This window comes from Odocoileus virginianus, chromosome 34 (assembly GCF_023699985.2).
Source record: "Odocoileus virginianus isolate 20LAN1187 ecotype Illinois chromosome 34, Ovbor_1.2, whole genome shotgun sequence".
Lineage (NCBI taxonomy): Eukaryota > Metazoa > Chordata > Mammalia > Artiodactyla > Cervidae > Odocoileus > Odocoileus virginianus.
In genome coordinates, this window is record NC_069707.1 from 14,667,192 (window position 1) to 14,687,718 (window position 20,527).

The following is a 20,527-nucleotide window of genomic DNA, read 5'->3' on the forward strand; positions in this document are numbered from 1 at the left end:
TGTGTGTGTGTACACATCCAATTAGTTCTGTTTCTCTGGAGAACTCTAATTAATACAGGAATGAAGTACTGATCACAATATGGATGAACCTGGAAAACACAAGAAGTGAAAGAAGCCAGAGGCAAAAGGCTCCATACTGTATGGTTCCATTTATATGAAATGTCCAGAATGGGCAAACTCACAGAGACAGTAGCTCAATCAGTAAAGAATCTGCCTGCAGTGCAGGAGACCCGGTTCAATCCCTGGGTCAGGAAGATCCCATGGGGAAGGAAATGGCAACACACTTCAGTACTCTTGCCTGGAAAAGCCCATGGACAGAGGAGCCTAGCAGGCTACAGTATGTGCAGTCTCAAGAGTCGGAAATGACTTAGCAACTAAATCATCATAGAGACAGAATGTAGATTATTGATTTACAGAGTTTGAGGAAAGGATGAACATGGCGTTTTGTCTCTCGGGTTTTTTTTGGGGGGTGTGGTGGATAACAGACAAATTCTAGAATTAGGGAATGGAGATTGTTGTACAACCTTGTCAATATATTACACCAAAAACTACTGAACTTTGTACTTTCAAAGAGTGAATTTTATAGCATGCAATTTCTATCTCAATTTTTTAAATAAAACATATAGAAATGTAGTCCAAATGATTATTTTGGATTGACCATCTATAAATGGTGAAATTAATTCTTAATTGAGTAAGAGTGTCCCCCCTGACCCATGCAAAAAATATGTCTACCAGAACCTCAGATTGTCATCTTATTTATAATAAGGGCCTTTGCAAGTGTAATTAAGATAAGAAGCTTAAGGTGAAATCATCCTGGATTTGGGTGGGTCCCAGATCCACTGAGGGGCTTCCCTGGTGGCTCAGATTGTAAAGAACCCACCTGCAATGTGGAGACCTGGGTCAGATCCCTGGGGTGGGAAGATCTCCTGGAGGGCATGGCAACCTACTCCAGTATTCTTGCCTGGAGAATCCCCATGGACAGAGGAGCCTGGTGGCTATAGTCCATGGGGTCGCAAAGAGTCAGACCCCACTGAACGACTAACCACAGCACAGCACAGCAGATCCACTGGAGCTGGTACTCAGCACTGAGTATAAAGCTTATTGTTTAAAACGTAGACCAGAACATGTTATAGGACATAATTACCTCTAATTAAGATTTTTCTCCTTGATGGTGAAAGAATTGAAAGAAAAATTAAAGGGAACCCATTTTTCACTTAAGGATTGAACATTATACAATACCCCATCCTGTACCACCTAGAAGCACTGTGCATACACCAGTGGTGTGTGCTCCACATTTGAAAACGTTGCTTACAATGTTGATGCTGGAATTGGAAATTCTCAAGCCAGCCATAGTGACTAGAAACACAAATTGTATAATCACATCATCCAAAGAGCAAAACTTCATTACGAGAATCAGGCTTTCTTGTGAAAAGGTTAAGTGGAAAGACGCTTGTAAATAATTAAAAATAACGCAGTGAAAAAATGATGAAGACCGAAGGTCAAAGTCGCTGAGACAAACGGGAACAGACTCTACAAACACAGCCCTCAGTTTCCACTTGCTGCTTCCTGCTTCCGCTCTCTCTTCCCGCTTCCGCTCTCTCTTCCTGCTTCCGCTCTTAGCTACCGCTAGGGTGACTCCTCTTAACTCAACGCTTCCGGTTCACAGGGTTGTCTTGGGCCAGATGTCCTATGGCCACTCTCTCTACACTTAGCCAGGGTCACGACTTAGGACATCTGCCCCTGAGCCTCTGGTGGCGGGTCACCCCCGCCTTCTCCCACAGGACAGTCCTTCTCACATCTTTAGCCACCTTCCATATTCTCCATGAGCGCAAACGGAGCTTCAGGCTCTGGAATGGGTGCAGTCTAGGCCCCCTGCCCCAGCACTCCTGCAGCCCCTGCCAGCCAGGATGGGAGCAACTGCATGCTGATGTCAGAGAGCCTCCCCACAACCCACCAGACCCACATCCTAAAGGTCAATTTCAAGGTGTGAGCGGGGTGTCCAGGATACTTACCTCCGACACTTTCTCCTCACCCAGGGACCCCCATCAGATGCTTCCCCTAGCTTCTCCTTCCTTTCCATTCAGATGTGTCCCTTCCCCTGGGCTATGTCTGCCCTTCGATTCTCTAGGGAAGCAAGCCTCTGTTTAGCTACCTCCTTTTGATGCCAGAAGGGCTTGGCGGAGGTAGGGGGGAAGAGCTAATGACTCAGAAGGGAAAATCGAGTGGGAACTATGCCGTAAGATATGGTTCTGCTACACAGGTTCAACTACTGGCTTTATTCCAGATTCCTTTTCCCAACTGATCTGTCTCCAGACTCAGAAACATTCCATTTCAGAGCCCTCATCTGCAGAGAGGAAGGACATCACTGTTGCCAGTATGCACTATGTATACCTGCCAGTGTATATGAAGTTAACATATTATTGCCAGGGGCATATATGCCAGGGCATATTATATGCCAGGGGCATACACACGTGACATTTGGATATTTTCATTAAATCCTAAGTTTTCATTTCATTCTTCTCTATACTCATTAGAAGTCAAAGACCTTGAATCCAGGAAGCACATGGCCCCAGCCTGTCTTCCTTCTTCCCTGCTTGGTGTGACAATATCCCACAGCATAACACACACCCTACTGCCGTCTGATCCTTCTCAGTGAACACTTGTGTGTATTCATTTTCTCATCTTCTCTGAGCGAATGCCAATGCAAAGAAAAAAAAAGTCTATATGATTCCTAATGTCATAGTCACCCACACTTTGAAGAAATGTTTTTATTTTATGCACATCACATCACCCCTTTTTGACTTGATTTTTCATTCAGCAACTATGGATGGCTTCATTTCAGATACTGAAGAGACACGAAGTTGATCTACCCTGCTGATCTGTGAAATTTGTTGCATTTTCTCACAGCTCTAAAAAATCAGAGAAAGTTTTGTTTTTTTTTCCTAGCATGTCCCTTATAAGGCTGTCACTCTTTTGCATAAATTTTTATGGAAACAGTGACAAGGAACACAGTTGAGCACTTGCCTTAAGTTCATTGGTGTCAGCCAGTTTGGCTTTGAGCTCGGTGTTCAGCTCTTGACACACACTCAGCTCTTTCTGCAGCCTCTCCACCTTCTTCTGCAGCTTCCTGATGGTGACATTGGCCTCGTCCCTCTCCACCATCACAGCCGAGCGCACCTGCTTTTCCTGCTCCAGGTGGGCTATTTTCTGCCGGAGGAGGTTCATGTGCAGCTCTTTGCTCTCCAATCTTTCCTTCTGAGTCTTTAGCTGGTTTGATTAAAAAAAAGAAAAGGATTTTTTTTTTTTAGCTGTGATATTCCATTCATTTATTTTTTAGTTTTTTTTAATTTATTTAATTTTAATTGCAGGATAATTGCTTTACAGTATTGCATTGGTTTCTGCCAAACATCAACATAAATCAGTCATAGGTATGCATATGTACCCTCTGTCTTGGACCTCCCTCCTACCTCCCTCCCCAGGGGATTTTTTAAAATAATCATTGAACAGTGAATATAAATGTATTCCTCAGATAATATTGATCTTTACACTTCAATAAGACTAATTTGTAAACCATCAAAAAAAGGTTATTGGATTCCTTTTCCTGATTGCATTTTTTATACCTATTTTTCCAAGAATTAATTTGGTAGCTGCAATGTATGAGACAAAACAGCCACAGAAAATGCACCAAGGAGTAGGCTTTCAATGTCCCATTCCCTCCAACATGATGTGCATCGTAATAAAAATGTAAAATTACTTTTAAAACTACTAAAATGAGCTTATCAAGAGCAGAACATAATAAGACAGACAAAACCCTCTCCAACACCCCATGGCAACTATGCTCACACTGGTCTTTTTGAAAGAAGATATAGTGCAAATTAGCACCGAATACCCAGACTGACTAATTTCAACCATTTAGAAACAGGTTGAGTAGCACCAAACATGGGATTTGATAAGTTTTTAAAATAAGCTACATGAAGGGGATTTTGAGGAAAGCTTTATTTATATATTGAAGATTTTAGAAATAGGTGTTAATTCACCTTCAAGAAAGTGTTATTTCATTAGTGTCTTTATTATACACCAGACCTATGCCATCCTCAAACCAAGCTGAACAAGGTCTGCACTTGGCACTTAGCACTGGCAGTCAAACTTAATGAAAGAAATTGAAATGTATTTTAGAAAAAGATTATAGACTCTAGAAGGAGGAAAAAAATCCTCATGGTCTTCACATGTCACAATTAGTGAGTGGAATATTAAGTATAGGAACCTCATTCATCTATTACAGACACTGAAAATTGGAATCGTGTAGAAATATAGAATATTAGAGCTAAAAAAATCCCATTTTCTCTGATTATATAATCTGCATTAGTAAAGTGTTTGAAAGTGTGAAGAACTTTGTGAAATACGGGCTTAAATATCTTGCCAAGCAGCGACAAGCAATGTCCGTGCCCACAACCTTTTTTTTAACAAGGCTCTTTTAGTATTTCTGTAACTAACCTCCCTTCCCTGAGCTTCTTCCTGTCAAGTTCCACTCTATTGCAAATTTACCCTGGTAAATTCTGTACACTGGTCATTTTAATAATTATACAACACTTAAGAAAGAATAGTATTGGATATTGAGGGAAAATCAATTATCTGAGAACTTCAGAAAGAACTGCAGCTCAGTTTCATGTCTCTGATGGTAACAGGGGTTGTCTGCTTTCTTTTATAAAATATTCCTTAAGACACCATAAGTGGAGGTCATACATGAATAAAGCATCTTCTACGAACCAAGAGTTAAAAAATGCTGTTTTTAAAAAATTAGCATCATGAGATAGGTATCATTCCCATCTTAAATATGAGGAAATGAAGACAGAAAGGTATATAATTTGCCTAATGGCATACAGCTTGGTGGAGCCAAATTGAGAACCCAGATGTGAGCCATTAAGCAGCCTATACATGATAATTCTACCGTAGAATTTTCTCCTAAGACCTATTCTAATGATACATCTGTGTTTTCCACTTTCTTTCCCCAATGCCAATAATTATATAACTAATAATTACATTTTTATCCATCTCATCCATTCATTCATTTATGTACTCTAAACTGTTTCTAAGTCTTCCTTTGAGTGAGTGGAAAGTAAGCGCTACTCCCCTCTACTTTCTAGTGCAAGAGAGCTTATGTAAAGACATAAGCTTTTACTCTCCTCTTCTCCCCCAGTCATAGAAATAGTGATTTTTTTCAGCTAGGCAAATGGCTACAGAGTAAAGACTACAGTTTCCAGCCTCCCTTGCAGCTAGCTTTAACCATCAGAACACATTCTAGCTGTCGGAGATAAACACAAGTTCATGTAGAAAACTCTGGGAGCCTCCTTTAAAAGATAGCTCATGCATGTTCTTTTGCATTTCTCTTCTTCATCCCTTTCTTTCTTTCAACTTCTGCCTGGTCCTAGGTACTTCTGTGAACCATGGTCATAAGGACCACCCTAGGGATGGGAAATTGCTAACTGAAAAGAGCCTAGGTCCTTGGAAACTTTACAGAGCAGAGATGTCACATTGACCCTAAGCTGCTACCTCCAGAAATGTATGTTAGGGGAAAAAAATACCAAAACCAAAAAGCAAAACAACAACAAAACTACTTCTAATTGCTTGAGTCTGCAACTTTGGGCCTCTATTACTCATAGTTAAACATAACTTTGGATGATACATTTACTTTCCCTTCAGGCTTGAAATCAAGACTCAGCTTCTGAACGCACATTTGCATGTTTCCTATCCACATTGGCAAATATGGTGGAAGTACATTATTTTTCAAGATTTAAGTTTCTCAGAATTTCCTTTTCACAACACCCGCAATATTCCCTACCTTTCTCTGTAAATTGTGAGTGATCGTCTTGTTTTCAATGACTGCATTGCTCTCGAGGCGGACCAGCTGCTCCGTGCGAGCTAGAACTACATCCAGACGCATGTCAAAGCCAAGTTCAGCAGCCATCTGGTCTAACTTCATTTTCTCTGAAAGCTGATCCAGAAATTTAAGATACTAAACTCGAGAACAAGAATAAAAATGGGACACAAGAGTAGAATTAATAAGCCATCTCACAGAATCTCTTTCTCCCAAGCTTACAGGGAGTTCTCATTAAACCCAGTACAGAGCCCAGCCCCTGACTCCAGTGCTTGGTGATGAATTCTTGAACCACCCTACGAGCTCCATGTTCTGTTTCTTGTCCAAATTTTCTTGACTCTTCTGGTCCATGGCCTTGATGTTTAGTCTCACATTACACACTCTTCTTAACCCTGTGTTGTGTTTAGTCACTAAGTCATGTCTGACTCTTTTGTGACCCCATGGACTGTAGCCCCCCAGACTCTTCTATCCATGGGATTTCCTAGCCAGTAATACTAGAGTGGGTTGCCATTTCCTTCCACAGGGGATCTTCCCAACTCAGGGACTGAACGAGGTCTCCTGCATTGGCAGACAGAAAATTTACACTGAGCTACCTGGGAAGCCCTGCCATCTGACAAATGAGGCAGGTCCCTGACTACATCCACATCTCTCCACTTTGGCTAGATGCTTCTGCTACCATGACCCTCCCAGCCCCAGGGATTACTGGCTAATCCAGCCCCTGCAGACCAATCATCTACATACCTTCCATGGCAGTTTTGTCCACCTAAGTGAGCCCTGGCCTCCAAGGTGGAAACTGACCACTTAGCCAACCACTTACTCTTCCTGGGTTCTGGTTCTACAAACCACGCTAAAACCAGAGCTCTCCATACAAACAAACATGGACAATGTTTTTAAGTTAAAATTCTTTAGAAAATGTCTTTAAAAGTTTTTAAGTATCAAGGATAAAGGAACAACTTTTTTTTTTCAAATTTTGTTGAATTTGTTATAGTATTGCTTCTGTTTTATGTTTTGGTTTTTTGGCTGGGAGGCATGTGGCATCTTAGGGCCCAGGAATCAAACCCATGCCCCCTGCATTGAAGGCAAAGTCTTAACCACTGGACCATCAGGGAAGTCCCAACATTCTAAAATACAGCTGTATCAGGAAAGTCAAAGTTCATAGTTTAGTAGGTTAAAGTCACAAAACTACCCTAGGATCCTCCTCCACTTGATCTCTGGGGCTCATCTGATCACATTAGACATTAAATGCTTACTGAGTTCTTGATAGATGAATAAATCAACCTATGGGCTTTCTGTAACATAATTTCACGATTTGGGTTCTATCTTTGAAATTTCTTCTCATTGCAATAGCTCTTCATCCAACAGGCATTTTTAGGCAATTATATGTTGAAACAAGTGTCATTTTCTGATGACTGAAGCATGTCAGCTTAAAGTCCCAAACTACCTATATTTCAGTCATCAGGATGAAAGTATTTGTAAGTGTATGTTTTCTAATTTTGTTGAAAAGCATACATAAAACTTCATCTTTCCTCTGTAAGTCACAATCATTACAGGCATCGTGGTTGTACTGTGTGACAAAACCCCAGACTGTGTTTGTCTCTGCATCAACAGTTTATCACTTCTTAATGCTCTGTCAGGCCCCCACCCCACTCCCAGCAGGGACTATTTCATTTCTAAATTATGCAAATGAAAGTGAAATAACTGCTATTGTTTGTATTTTAAATAAAATAGAGTTGGTAACTTTTCTGTAAAGGTATAAAAGCTTCATTTTCTATTTTTATTCCCCCATCCACTCAGCATGCAAAGATCTACCTACATCAGGCCAAGGGGGATTAAGAGAAGAGGGAGCCAAGACCCCAAAGAGGAAGCACCTTTTCAAGAATCTTGGCAAAGCCTCAGAAAGTTAAAGTTGCTGAAAGGATTCCTGTACATTTTGTTCATTTGAATCACAATGACTCACAACTTAGTATGAATATATTCTATGCTGTGTAAATTTCAATTACCTGTATTTAAATTTAATCTCTGTACACCTTTGCTTTTCAATCTTACATGCCTAGAAAAAGCAAGAGAATTCCAAAAATACACATCTATTTCTGCTTCATTTACTATGCTAAAGCCTTTGACTGTATGGATCACAACAAACTGTGGAATATTCTTAAATAGATGGGAAACCAGATCACTTTACCTGTCTCCTGAGAAATTGGCATTCAGGACAAGAAGCAATAATTAGAACAGAACAATGGACTGGTTTCAAACTAGGAAAGGAGAATGTCAAGGCTGTATATTGTCACCTAGTTTATTTAACTTCTATGCAGAGTACATCATTCAAAATGCTGGGTTGGATGAAGCACAAGCTGGAATCAAGATTTCTGAGAGAAATATTAACAACCTCATATATGCAGATCATACCACTCTAATGGAAGAAAGCGAAAAGGAACTAAAGAACCTCTTGATGAGGGTGAAAGAAGAGAGAAAAAAAAGCTGGCTTAAAACTCAACATTCAAAAAACTAAGATTATGGCATCCAGTCCCATCACGTCATGGGAAATAGATGGGGAAAAGTAGAGATAGTGACAGATTTTATTTTGTTGGGCTCCAAAATCACTGCAGATGGTGACTGCAGCCATTAAATTAGAAGACATTGCTCCTTGGAAGAAAAGCTATGACAAAACTAGACAGTGTATTAAAAAGCAGAGATATCACTTTGCTGACAAAAGTCCATATACTCAAAGCTATGGTTTTTCCAGTAGTCCTGTATGGATGTGAGAGTTGGTCCATAAAGAAGGCTAAGTGTCAAAAAATTGACACTTTGGAATTGTGCTGGAAAAGATTCTTGGACAGCAAGGAGATCAAACCAGTCAATCCTAAAGGAAATCAACCCTGAATATTCACTGGAAGGACTGATGCTGAAGCTGAAGTTCCAATACTTTGGTCACCTGATGTGAAGTGCTAACTCACTGGAAAAGACTGATTCTGGGAAAGATTGAAGGCAGGAGGAGAAGGGGATAATTGACAGAGGATAAGAAGGTTGGATGGCATTACCAGCTCAAACAACAAGAGCTTGAGCAAACTTTGGGAGATGGTGAAGTTCAGGGAAGCCTGGCGTGCTGCAGTCCATGGGGTCGCCAAGTGTTGGACATGACTGAGCAACTGAACAACAACATGCCTACTAAACTTATTGGGCATTAAGGATACTACTACTAGTTTATAGGCAGTTATCTATGGGAGATTCACCATGGGCAGAATCAGTTTACACAACTTGCTTTCATAACTAAGAGCTATTTTGACACGAAAGTGTGAAAGTGTTAGTTACTCAGTGATGTCCAACTCTTTGCGACCCCAAGGACTATAGCCCGCCGGGCTTCTCTGTGGGATTTTCCAGGCAAGAATACTGGAGTGAGTAACTATTCCCTTCCCCAGGTGATCTTCCCGACCCCAGGCCTGCTGCATCGCAGGCAGACTCTTTACCATCTGAGCCACCAGGGAAGCCTGTATTTTTATATAATCTCTATTAAAATTAATGTCATCATCATGAAGGATGGAAGACACATTAATCTATCAAAAAGTCTTGCCTTTGATGTGCTTCTCCTATTATTTTAATAATATTTCTTGATTGTTGCTCTAAGCCCTGGAAAAAATCCAGGAAAAAGATTTTCCCAGGCATCAAGAAATTCAGAGTCGATTGGGAAAGTCGAGTTAAAACATGGATACAAAAAGGGTGGTGAGTACCATGACAGAGCCAGGTACATGTTGCATGAAGAACTAAGCCTCTAAGGAAAGGTTTCTAGAAGAAGTGATAATGGAACTGAATCTGAAGGGACAGTTAATGGAACAGTAGGACAATTATTTCCAGGAGAAGATGAGAACATTTCTCAGAGAGACCAGCAAGGTGCAACATGGGTTACCAAGGGGGCTCCTCTTTTCTTAGACTACAGGACAGATTTGAATGTGGACATCTTTGGACTCTGACCACTCATTGCACCCTACCAGTACCCCTAGGCTTCTGACTTTGCAACCACTGGCCTGAGAGATTGCAGGTGAGAGAAGAGCCTAGACTGAGGAACTGGCCATGTCACAGCCATATAAAGAAGGAATCAAGACCTAATCCTGAGGGAGGGCCATCCAGAGCCCTTGACCAGATGGAGGAAGGTAAGATTAGACATGCATTTTATTAAGACCACGCTGGGAGTGGTGGAGTGATCAGTTAGAAAGTTGTTTCCACAGTCCATGCAAATGATCATAATGCTCCAAACTAAAGCACTGCTTCTAAATTAGAGACGGGGAGGGCATATCTGAGATCTATTGTGGATATAATGCTTTAGGATTTACAGTGCTTAGGAATTGGCTGAAAAGAGGGAGGCCTTGAGGATGATCCTCAGGATTCTGGCTTGAGCAACTGGAGGCAGAGTACATCATCACTGAGAAGGAGAAGGACAAATTTGAGAAGGGAGAGTCATTTATCTTTTGAATATTTAGTGCAAGGTGTTGGTGGAACCATTGGTGTAGATGTCCAGCAGTCAGATTTCTTCCAATTTAACATGTTAAACTAGGTGCAGGATTTTCTATCAAGCTCAAAATGTCAACCAACACACCTTTTTGAGACATCTGTTTGAGAAATTCCTTTCACTGCTTGATCCCAACCCTTATTATCTTCTCATCAAAACTATTCTAAGAATCACCCAAAGGGCTCCTCATTTTAGCCTCTAGACTCTCAGAGCCACCCTGCCTTCAGAGAAATCTTTCTTTTAGCCAAAACCCTTCTATGGCTTTCCATCACGCACAGGATGAAGCCCTGCAAGATCAGCCTGCCCTGGCTCGCTGAGCACCACAGCCCAGTCTCCCTGTCATCCTCCAGTCCTTCATCGTTCCTGCCATCCCCCAGCCCCAAATCCCTTCCCCACATCTTCTACCAAACATGTTCCTACTCATTTTTTCTGGCCACTCTCCAGAGTCATCTCTCAGTTGAATATGGTTCATTTCCTCACACAATGAGATGGGAAAGAAGTAATTACTCCTTTATCTGAATTACTGGTGAATTGTGTACCTTTCTCATAGTACTAACTGTACTGTGTCCTGATTTGCCCATCTCATCTATGACACTGGGATTCCCCATAGGCATCTCTTAAGCATCTTTACATATCCAACCGTCAGTATAGGTAGTATGCTTCCTCAGTTTTTTAAGTGCAGAGAATGAATGCATGAGTGTCCAGAGTACAGATTTTTCAACTGAAGAGTATTTTTCATGCCAAATTCTATGCCTATGAGTGCACGCTAAGTTGCTTCAGTCATGTCTGACTCTTTGTGACCCTATGGACTGTGCCCCACCAGGCTCCCCCTGTCCATAGGATGCTCCAGGTAAGAATACTGGAGTGGGTTGCCATGCCCTCCTCCAGGGGATCTTCCTGACCCAGGGATCGAACATGCATCTCTTTCAACTCCTGCATTGCAGGCAGATTCTTTACCACTGAGCCACTGGTGAAGCCCCCTGCACCTTGCATGAACCCGTTTATCCCTATAGATGCCAAACATGTATCTTGCCATTCTGTTCAACAAAACCTCTCTCTGATCCTGCTTTTCATAGCTTCATGCCTGTTTTCTCTTTGGTCATCAGACTTCATTGTCATCTAAGTCTCTAGCTTTTCCCATAGTAGTCTCCCCTCATCCTAATGCAAACTGACTTCTGTCCTTGACCACTCTGCTGAAACAGCTGCTCAGACATCACCAGTGGTCTTCTCAGCGTCAAATCCTAGGCACAGACCCCTTCTCTTCTCATTCTGCTTTCCTTATTTCCCACTGAGTCATCACCGCTATCATTTCCGAGTCTCCCTGTACTGCAATCTGAGCTGCACGGTGACATGATCTTTCTGAAACACTGTGATGTTCAAAAATTGCTTATTGCACTTCAGAGTCTGCAGAATAAAGAGAATTCAATCTTCACAACCCAAGCCATTCCAATCTGCTCTCCCACCATAGCCCCACCAAGAATGTCAGGTTCCAGCCATATGGGAATAGCCACTCTGTGCCCTCTGAAGATACTTGCAACCTTTCAGACTTTTGTTCACTATTTCCCCTCTTTCTCTTCTTTCTCTCCACTAAAATCCAATTTATCCTTCAAAGATGAACTTGATTGTCTCCTTCCCTGTAAAATCCCCACTTTATCCAGAATTTATCATTCCCGTCACTGGGCTCCTAAAGCACTCTATTGGTCAATATACCTATTATAATACTTATAGCCTTATAGTACAGCACATTATTTGAACATCTGTCTCCTCTATTGAATCAGGAGTTTTACAGTCAAGAACTGTGTGTTAGGACTTTTCTGGTGATCCAGTGGTTAAGACTCTGTGCTCCCAATGCAAGAGGCACAAGTTCAATCTCTGGTTGGGGAAGATCTCACATGCCACAATGGAAAAGTCAAGAAAAAAAGAATTGTATGTTATTCATACCTTACATCCCAACTGTCAGAGTCTCGTATATAACAGACATTCAATAAATACCTGTTGAATTTAAGTGAATTAATTTGGATCAAGGAAGCTTCAAAAATAGGAAGAAACACCAAAACAATATCTATTGTTCCCCAAATTTTACTTATGACTCATAAGTTCACCAAGATACCAAAGTACTGTAAAATTCAAAATATTTATGTAAAATCTTATATTGCAACAGATGTTTCCACCCATGAGCCGGCCCTCAGGTTATTACTTTTTGCTTCTCGAAATTCAAATCATCTCGCAGAACACCTCCAGAGACCAGCTCTTCCTCCAGGTGTGTTAGCTGACCCTGTAGAGTCTCCAACTTGTTTTCTGCTTTCTGGGCTCTCTGCAGGGCTTTCTGGTGAAACTGGGACTCATTTCCCAACTGTTCAACAAGCTTAGATATTTGGGCTTCAAGCTGGGAGACCATCTGGAAAGAAAGACAGAGAACAAGATAAGCCTTGTTTCAGATGCAACAAAGTGTTAAAATCTAGTACTCAACCCCAAAGATACAACTATTTATAACTCCAATGTCCAGATTCTTTGTAACAATTAAATTTAAAAAACAGGTAATTGATAGCTGTATTTGCCTCTGCTTGAAATAAATCTACATCATTATCTAGCAAAATATTTTGGATTGATATTTTTAATTTTTACATCATTCCTTAAACAGGTTCTTTGGGAAGTCTTGAGGGAAAATCTTTACTTACCCCCTAAAGCTACCTTGGCCACATGGCATATGGGATCTTAGTTCCCTGACCAGGGAGCAAATCCACACCCTTTGCATTGGAAGCTCGAAATCTTAACCACTGGACTACCAGGGAAGTCCCATTATTAATTTAGGAGTTTCAAAGCTCAGTTGGAAAGAGGGAAAAGCAAATATCATATATTAACACATATATGGGGAAATCTAGAAAAACAATACAGATGAACCTATTTGCAGGGCAGGAATAGAGCCAGAAACGTAGCGGAATGGACTTGTGGTCACATCAGGGGAAGGAGAGGGTGGGACAAGTTGGGAGATTAGGATTGACATACATGTCTAAAATAGACAGCACCTAGTGGGAAGCTGCTGCCCAGCGCAGGGAGCTCAACTACGTGCTTTTTGATGACCTGTTAACAAATGGGGGCGATGGGAGTGGTTCAAGAGAAAGGGGATATACGTATACATATAGCTCCTTCACTTCATTGTACAGCAAAACTAACACAACCCTGTAATGCAATTATACTCCAATAAAAAAGAAAAGAGCTTAACCAGGAAAAAGAATTCAGACATTAAGTACTTTGAAAAACTATAACCATTTTCAAGAGAAACTCTTCTACCACATATAGCACATTCAGATTACACAGGAAGTTAAACTTGATAGATAACCTTGGGCTGTAATTGGGAATTTAAGTGCAGAAACGTATTTTTCCAAGCTTTATTTAGAACTTTGTATTGAGTATTGGTTACTCACACACTAAACTGCAGTGGTACTGCCTCTGGGCTGCACAGTTAAGGAGCAAAGTCATCGTGTTAGCATTCAAAAGGTCAAAATTCCTTTAACACAGTGAGTCAGCAGAGCAGAAGAAGGCAGAGGAATCTGACTACCACCTCCTCTTTTAGAGCATAAAGTCACTGTTTCTCCATTAAAGAACCCCAAACTCCCCCCAACTCCCTACCTTACCCAATGCTTCCATCCTTTCCAGGAGTTTCTCTTCTTGTCCTGACCTTCCCTTAAACCAAGAACTTAAATTTACCAAACGTCTCAGGTACACTTTGAGAAGACCCAAACTGATTCCACCAAATCCCGTTTTCGGAAAATGTTGAATTCAATTCAAAAAAATAAGTTAAAGGTCACAAATTTATTTGGTTTTAATGGTTCTTTTTCTTTAAAGTCCCATCCACCTATCTGCAAACAACCAAACCTAAAGACAAGAAGACATTCAAGCTGTGTTCAAATATTTTTAATTAGTTTATTTATTTTAATTGGAGGCTAATTACTTTACAGTATTGTGTTCAAATATTTTAAAAGGCTATTATACAGAAGAACAATGGGATTTGTTCTGAGTTGCCTTCAGAGTTCAAGTTGAGGACAAACAGGTATATATCAAAGATTTCTATTTCTATGTAAAGAATTTTTCTCTGTCACCATAATTTCAAAGTAATACATACTCATTGTAAAAGATGCATTACAGACAAAAACAAACATGTAAATAAGCAAAACCTAATATCCATGATCTCACCACCCAGAGGCAATAACTATTACTATTTTAAAATAATGTATTTGCATGTATTGATTAAAATATAGTTGAGATATCATGTATGCAGTTTTGAGGTTTTGTTTTTGCCTCATACTTTAAGCATCTTCTCATGTCAGGTAGCGAAGGACCAGTTCCTGGAGATGGCTAGGATTTGGCCAACCATCTGTTAAGAATATTATGGGGTGGACTGAAGCGCTACAGTCAGGAAGGTTAAATTACTTGATCTCTAATTTTGTGCTTCTAAGGCTTTCAAGTTCCCATGTCTATAATTCAATTAATTCTATACTCCTGAAGGGGCTTGAAATCAGATATTTGATGGCAAGCTGCTTAGTACCATATCCAAAGAATTACATTTCTGAAGGAAATTTCTACTTTCATTATGAGGCTCTAAGAACCCCCTTTCATATTTTCTACCCTTTTCTGTTGTTCAGGCACTAAGTCATGTCCAACTCTTTGCAACCCCATGGACTGCAGCACACCAGGCTCCTCTGTCCTCTGCCATCTCCCAGAGTTCGCTCAAACTCATGTCCATTGAGTTGGTGATGCCATATAACCATCTCATTCTCTGCTGCCCCCCTCACCCTTTGCCTTCAATCTTTCCCAGCATCAGGGTCTTTTCCAATGAGTTGGCACTACATATCAGGTGGCCAAAATATTGGAGTTTCAGCATCAGTCCTTCCAATGAATATGCCCTTAGTACTTACTAATAGCAGATCTGATGTTAATGCAAAAAATGCATCAAATACAAGACACAAAGTAACCTACAAAACAAGGGGCTGTCAAGCAACAGATCCTGACTAATGATAGTATGTTGTACAACAGATGACATATGTTTCTGTGCAACTGAAAATGTGGTTTCATATTGGACTCGTAAGTCGAAAGTAAGTCTTTCTACCTGAAGATTCTTTGACATTTCTATCCCATAGTTGACCGGGCAAAGAGAATGAAGCCAAAGGGAAAACAAATGCAGAAAACCTCAGTTGGAAAGATGGGGAACTGTGATCGCTTAGCCACAATCAGCACACTGCAGACCTTACCAGAGGAGAGCCAAGTCTTCCATAGACATCAGTAAAGACGACAGGTGAGTGCAGTAACTGACTCAGGGAGTGATAATGATCCTGAAGGAAGACCCAGACACCTGATGTAGACCAGACTGTGGGACAGGGACTTTGGAGTCAGACAGCCCTGATTTCAAGTCCTCCCCCTTCCCCTGACCAGTGTGTTAACTGAAGCAAGAAATTAACCTCGCTGAAACTCATACTTTGTTCTTATGAGTAGATGAGCTAAATTACTGATCATTGGATTAGCACAGTATCTCATACCCAATTGAAGCTCAACACATTGCATCCACTTTTATCATCAGTATTACTCCTCCAGTATGTGGGTTCATCCAATCCTATTCTTTTGTCATAAGGAGTTTGAGAAGTTTTTCAGGAATTGTCCTCTATCATGTTTCTCAAGGGCTTCTCAGGTGGCTCAGTGGATAAATACTCCACCTGCAGCACAGGAGACGCAGGTTCAATCCCTGAGTTGGGAAGATCCCCTGGAGAAGGGAATGGCAACCCACTCCAGTATTCTTGCCTGGAAAATCCCACAGACAGAGGAGCCTGGTGGGCTACAGTCCATAGGGTCGCAAAGTGTCAGACACAATTGAAGTGACTGAGCATGCATGCACATATTTCTCAAACTGTTTTCAGATCATAGAAGCTGTTTTTCAACTAGAAATCTTTCTGGGAAAGACAAGTAAGGAACAAATGTATTGCATCGGAGGTGAGAGGGTCCCTCTTACATCTTTATCCTGTGAGGACCTGAGAGTGATCCATGGAAACTGCAGACTCAGCAGAGTATGACTTTTACAAACACCAGTGTGGCTGACCTGGGCAGAATCTCCCCAGCCGTCCTGCCAAGATTCTGGTGTCCAGAGAGGAGCAAACAGCTGTGAACTTCCCAATATTCTAGGCACCATAGAACTTAGCTTCAAATGCTTACCTAGATTTCTGTGCATATGACACCACCAGGTCTTTTTAAAGTTAAATTTACATATCTTAATTCAAATACATTAATATTCCAATCTGACTCAGCTCTTGGGAACATCAAACGCCAGTGACCAGGTGAATATGTCCCATCAAAACTGCAAAATCGTGTTGTGCTTTTCACACCAAGAAATCTAAAGGATCAGTAAGGGTTTTTCCTTTTTTTTTTTTCCTCTCCTTTTTCTTAGTGTAATCTGTTAACATATCCCTGATACTCTCTGGGACAAAACGTGCTAGGAATTTCAACACTAAAGATGTGGGACTTCCCTGGTCATCCAGCAGCTAAGCCTCCAAGCTCCCAATGCAGGGGACCCAGGTTCCATCCCTGGTCAAGGAACTAGATCCCACATGCTGCAACCAAAGATGCCTCATGCAGCAACTAAGACCCAGCACAGCATATACATGTTCTAAAAATTGTTGCCTACTGATGTTGTTCTGATTAAACCCTTAATTTCTATTTCTGTAAAAAAACAAACCACGAGAGATGCCTGGAATGGGCAGGGAAGGAGGGTGGCTTGTACTAAAAAATACATATCAATGGACAAGAGTTTGAGAAAGCTCTGGGAGATGATGAAGGACAGGGAAGCCTGGTGTGCTGCAGTCCATGGGGTTGCAAAGAGTCAAACACAACTGAGCGACTGAAAAACAACATCACCATTTAAAAAAAAAAAAAGGCACTGAAATAAACTGTAGTCCAAAAACAAGCAGCTTGGATTTTGGAAGTGAAATCATAATGCCCTAAGAGAACTAATTTATTTTCCAAGGACAAGGAGTTGTTGATTTCACCCGAGAGGCACTTCTGCCCTAAGATTAAATCCAGTGGAAGCACAAGAGCTCTAAGCTGAAGAAAAAGCCACTTGGGTCATTTAAGGGCCAGTGCCTTCTGGACACAAACAACTCTTCTCTGATTATTCAAGCTAGATTTTCACTTAAGAAATATATAAAATGAGCTACCAGGAACCAATCAAACTATCCTTCCTTCTTGTCATATGTATGGCCAACACTGTTGACTGGGCTGACCCTACACCACCACCAATGTGTATGTCAACTTCTGTTATGGTTTGAATTGGGTTCCCCCAAAAGAGTTGTGTTGAAGTCCCCTGGTGCTTCAGAATGTGACATTATTAGAATTTTTACAGAGATAAGTTAAAATGAGGTCATGAGGATGGGCCCTAATCCAATATGACCAGTGTCCTTATTAAAAGGGAAATTTTGGACAGAGAGACACACACATAAGTGGAGGGAAAATTATATGAAGACACGGAGAGAATGTGATCCATAAACCAAAGAGTGTCTGAGGCTATCAGAAGCTAGGTGATAGGTTTGAAACAGATTTTCCCTCTAGGCACTCAGAAGACACCAGTCCTACCAACACCTTGACTTTGGACTTCAAGCCTCCAGAGTTGTGAGACAACAAATTTCTGTTGTCTAAGCCACTTAGGTAGTCGTCCTTTGTCATGGCCATTCTAGAAAATTAATACACTTCAGAGGCTGGGAGAGCTGAAACCTCTATCCTTGGACTTGCCCAGATTGCCCTTGGAGCCACGAGTGACTATGTAACATAATACTGGATGATGAAATATCAGTGCAAGTGTAGCTGAAGCTTCTGGGTAAATGTTTGGTTTAGAATACTGGAGGATTAAGAACAGAGCAGAGTGAAGAGATCAGATAGGGCTAGTAGGGGAGTTGTGGAAACATCTCAGGTTGTTTATGGTATCTCATTGAGTCCCCAGAGCTCTCACACTGGACTAAAAAAACTCCACTGGAGGAAATATAGCCTTGTGTGTGCTCTAAAGCAGAACAGAAGAGCTGTCTAGAAAAACGTTTGTGAGCCTGTACTAATTTGTCTGCAATTAAGGAGGCAAGATGGGAATCACTCATGGTCAATTCTCAGCCAGATAATTAGCCAGCTAGGAAATATCTAAAAGTTCAAAACAAACAAAAAATGCTCGCCTCAATACTCTGAAATCTGAAAATATCATAGTTTCCTGTCATTGTGCAAGAAATCATTATTTCAAAAACACCTGTTACAAGTGTACTGAAATTTCAAGGCTACATAACTGAAATACTCATTTAGAATTCCTGGGAACTCCACAATAGAACATTCCTCTGAGAGGTTTTCAACTAGGGGCAGTTTCACTTCCAAGGGTCATTTGGCAATGTCTAGAGATATCACTGGGCTTCCCTGGTGGTTCAGATGGTAAAGAATCTGCCTGCAAAGCAGAAGATCTGAGTTTGATCTCTGGGTTGGGAAGATATCCTGGAGAAGGGAATGGCAACCCCCTCCAGTATTCTTGCCTAGAGAATCCTGTGGACAGAGGAGCCTGGTGGGCTACAGTCCATGGGGTCGAAAAGAGTCAGACACAACTGAGTCTCTAACACTAGAGACATCACTAGGGCTTCCCAGGTGGTGCTAGTTGTAAAGAACCCACCTGCTAATGCAGGAGACGTAACAGACTCGAGTTTGACCCTGATCTGGGAAGATCCCATGGAGGAGGGCATGGCAACCCACTCCAGTATTCCTGTCTAGAGAATCCCATGGACAGAGGAACCTGGTGAGCTACAGTCCGTAGGATTGCATAGTCGAACACGACTGAAGCAACTTAGCACGCACACACAGAGACACCACTGTCACCAATCGGGAAGCAGAAGAGGTACTATCGGTATCTAGTGGGTAGAAGCTAGAGATGCTGCTAAACATCCTACAATGCTTTTACATCCTACAGATGTTTTAAACATCTTACAGAACCGCTTTTACAACAAAGGATATTCCAGCTCCAAATGTCAATAGCTGAGAAATCCTGCTCTAAGGTATAGTAAAGTACTTAAAAAGAAAATTAGGTTTTGCTATAATCAGAAGAGCATGGAATAAGTAGAAACCACTTATTGATAAACGTGTGGGTGGTGTCCTGAGTACCCAGAATTGCAAATCCAGGAGACTGAAAATGAAGAGCAAAGAGGTAAACAAGAAAAGCAATGTTCAGTGAGTCGGGGTCACAGTGAAGGGGAGGATTTGCCAGGCCCAGGGCACATGGGTGTTACTCAGCTGGGGACTGTGTGTTTACCCCTGGCAGCTGGCAGGGGATGCACCCTCTGCAGCAGATTCATCCTAAAGCTCCCATTCTTCAGAAACAGTTCTAAGACAATATATGAAATCCATTTTCTCCTGATTTTACTTGAAGATGAGTCACACAAGATGCCAGCTACAGGCTTGATTTCAAGCCTTTAAAGAGTGAGGGCAGCTATTGAAAAAAAAATTACAGGCTAGGAATGGCAGACAAAGGCACTAAAAAGGCTCTGACTCATTCTCATTTTTACGAGGAGAGGGGGAGGGCATAGCCAGCTTAACCAATTTACATCATTTTGCTTTAGAAAATAAACATATACATCATGCTGACAACTTTATGCCATGTTTCACATGCTGGAATTAAAATAGTTTTAGGAAAACATTTGGAAAAATAGAAGAGGGAAGCAATAAAATGAAATGGCAAAGATCCATTGGCTATTGAAGTACATCTATTACTGTTCAAGGTAACTCACTTAATGGAGCTTTTCTCAGTCCTGTAAATAATTTTCTCCTCCAACCCAGGACCTATATGTATACTGAATCACAAGATAGACTGAGTGACCATCAGAGACCCACACGTGTTACATGCGCATTAGTCGCTGTGTTTGACTCTTTGTGACCCCCTGGGCTCTAGCCCACCAGGCTCCTCTGTCCACGGGATTCTCTAGGCAAGAATGCTGGAGTGGGTTGCCACTTCCTTCTCAAGGGGATCTTCCCAACCCAGGGACTGCACCCGGGTCTCCTGCATTGCAGGCGGATTCTTTACTGTCTGAGTTCCCAGGGAAGCCCATATATGTTATGGGGCGAACATTTTCTATCCACCAGAGAGTCCTACACTT

At 41.4% G+C, this 20,527-nt stretch overlaps 1 protein-coding gene across 2 annotated transcripts in view; it reads right to left on the reverse strand.

Moving 5' to 3' along the window:
• The window catches only part of CCDC170 (coiled-coil domain containing 170), a 90,878-nt gene that overhangs the window by 11,832 nt on the left and 58,519 nt on the right, over positions 1-20,527 (reverse strand). For both annotated transcript variants that reach the window (XM_070461622.1, XM_070461623.1), the window contains exons 7-9: positions 12,574-12,774; positions 5,840-6,013; positions 3,025-3,267 (exon numbers count right to left, since the gene is read on the reverse strand). In XM_070461622.1, coding sequence (XP_070317723.1) covers positions 3,025-3,267; positions 5,840-6,013; positions 12,574-12,774 — 618 coding nt within the window. The remainder of the gene's footprint in view (positions 1-3,024; positions 3,268-5,839; positions 6,014-12,573; positions 12,775-20,527) is intronic.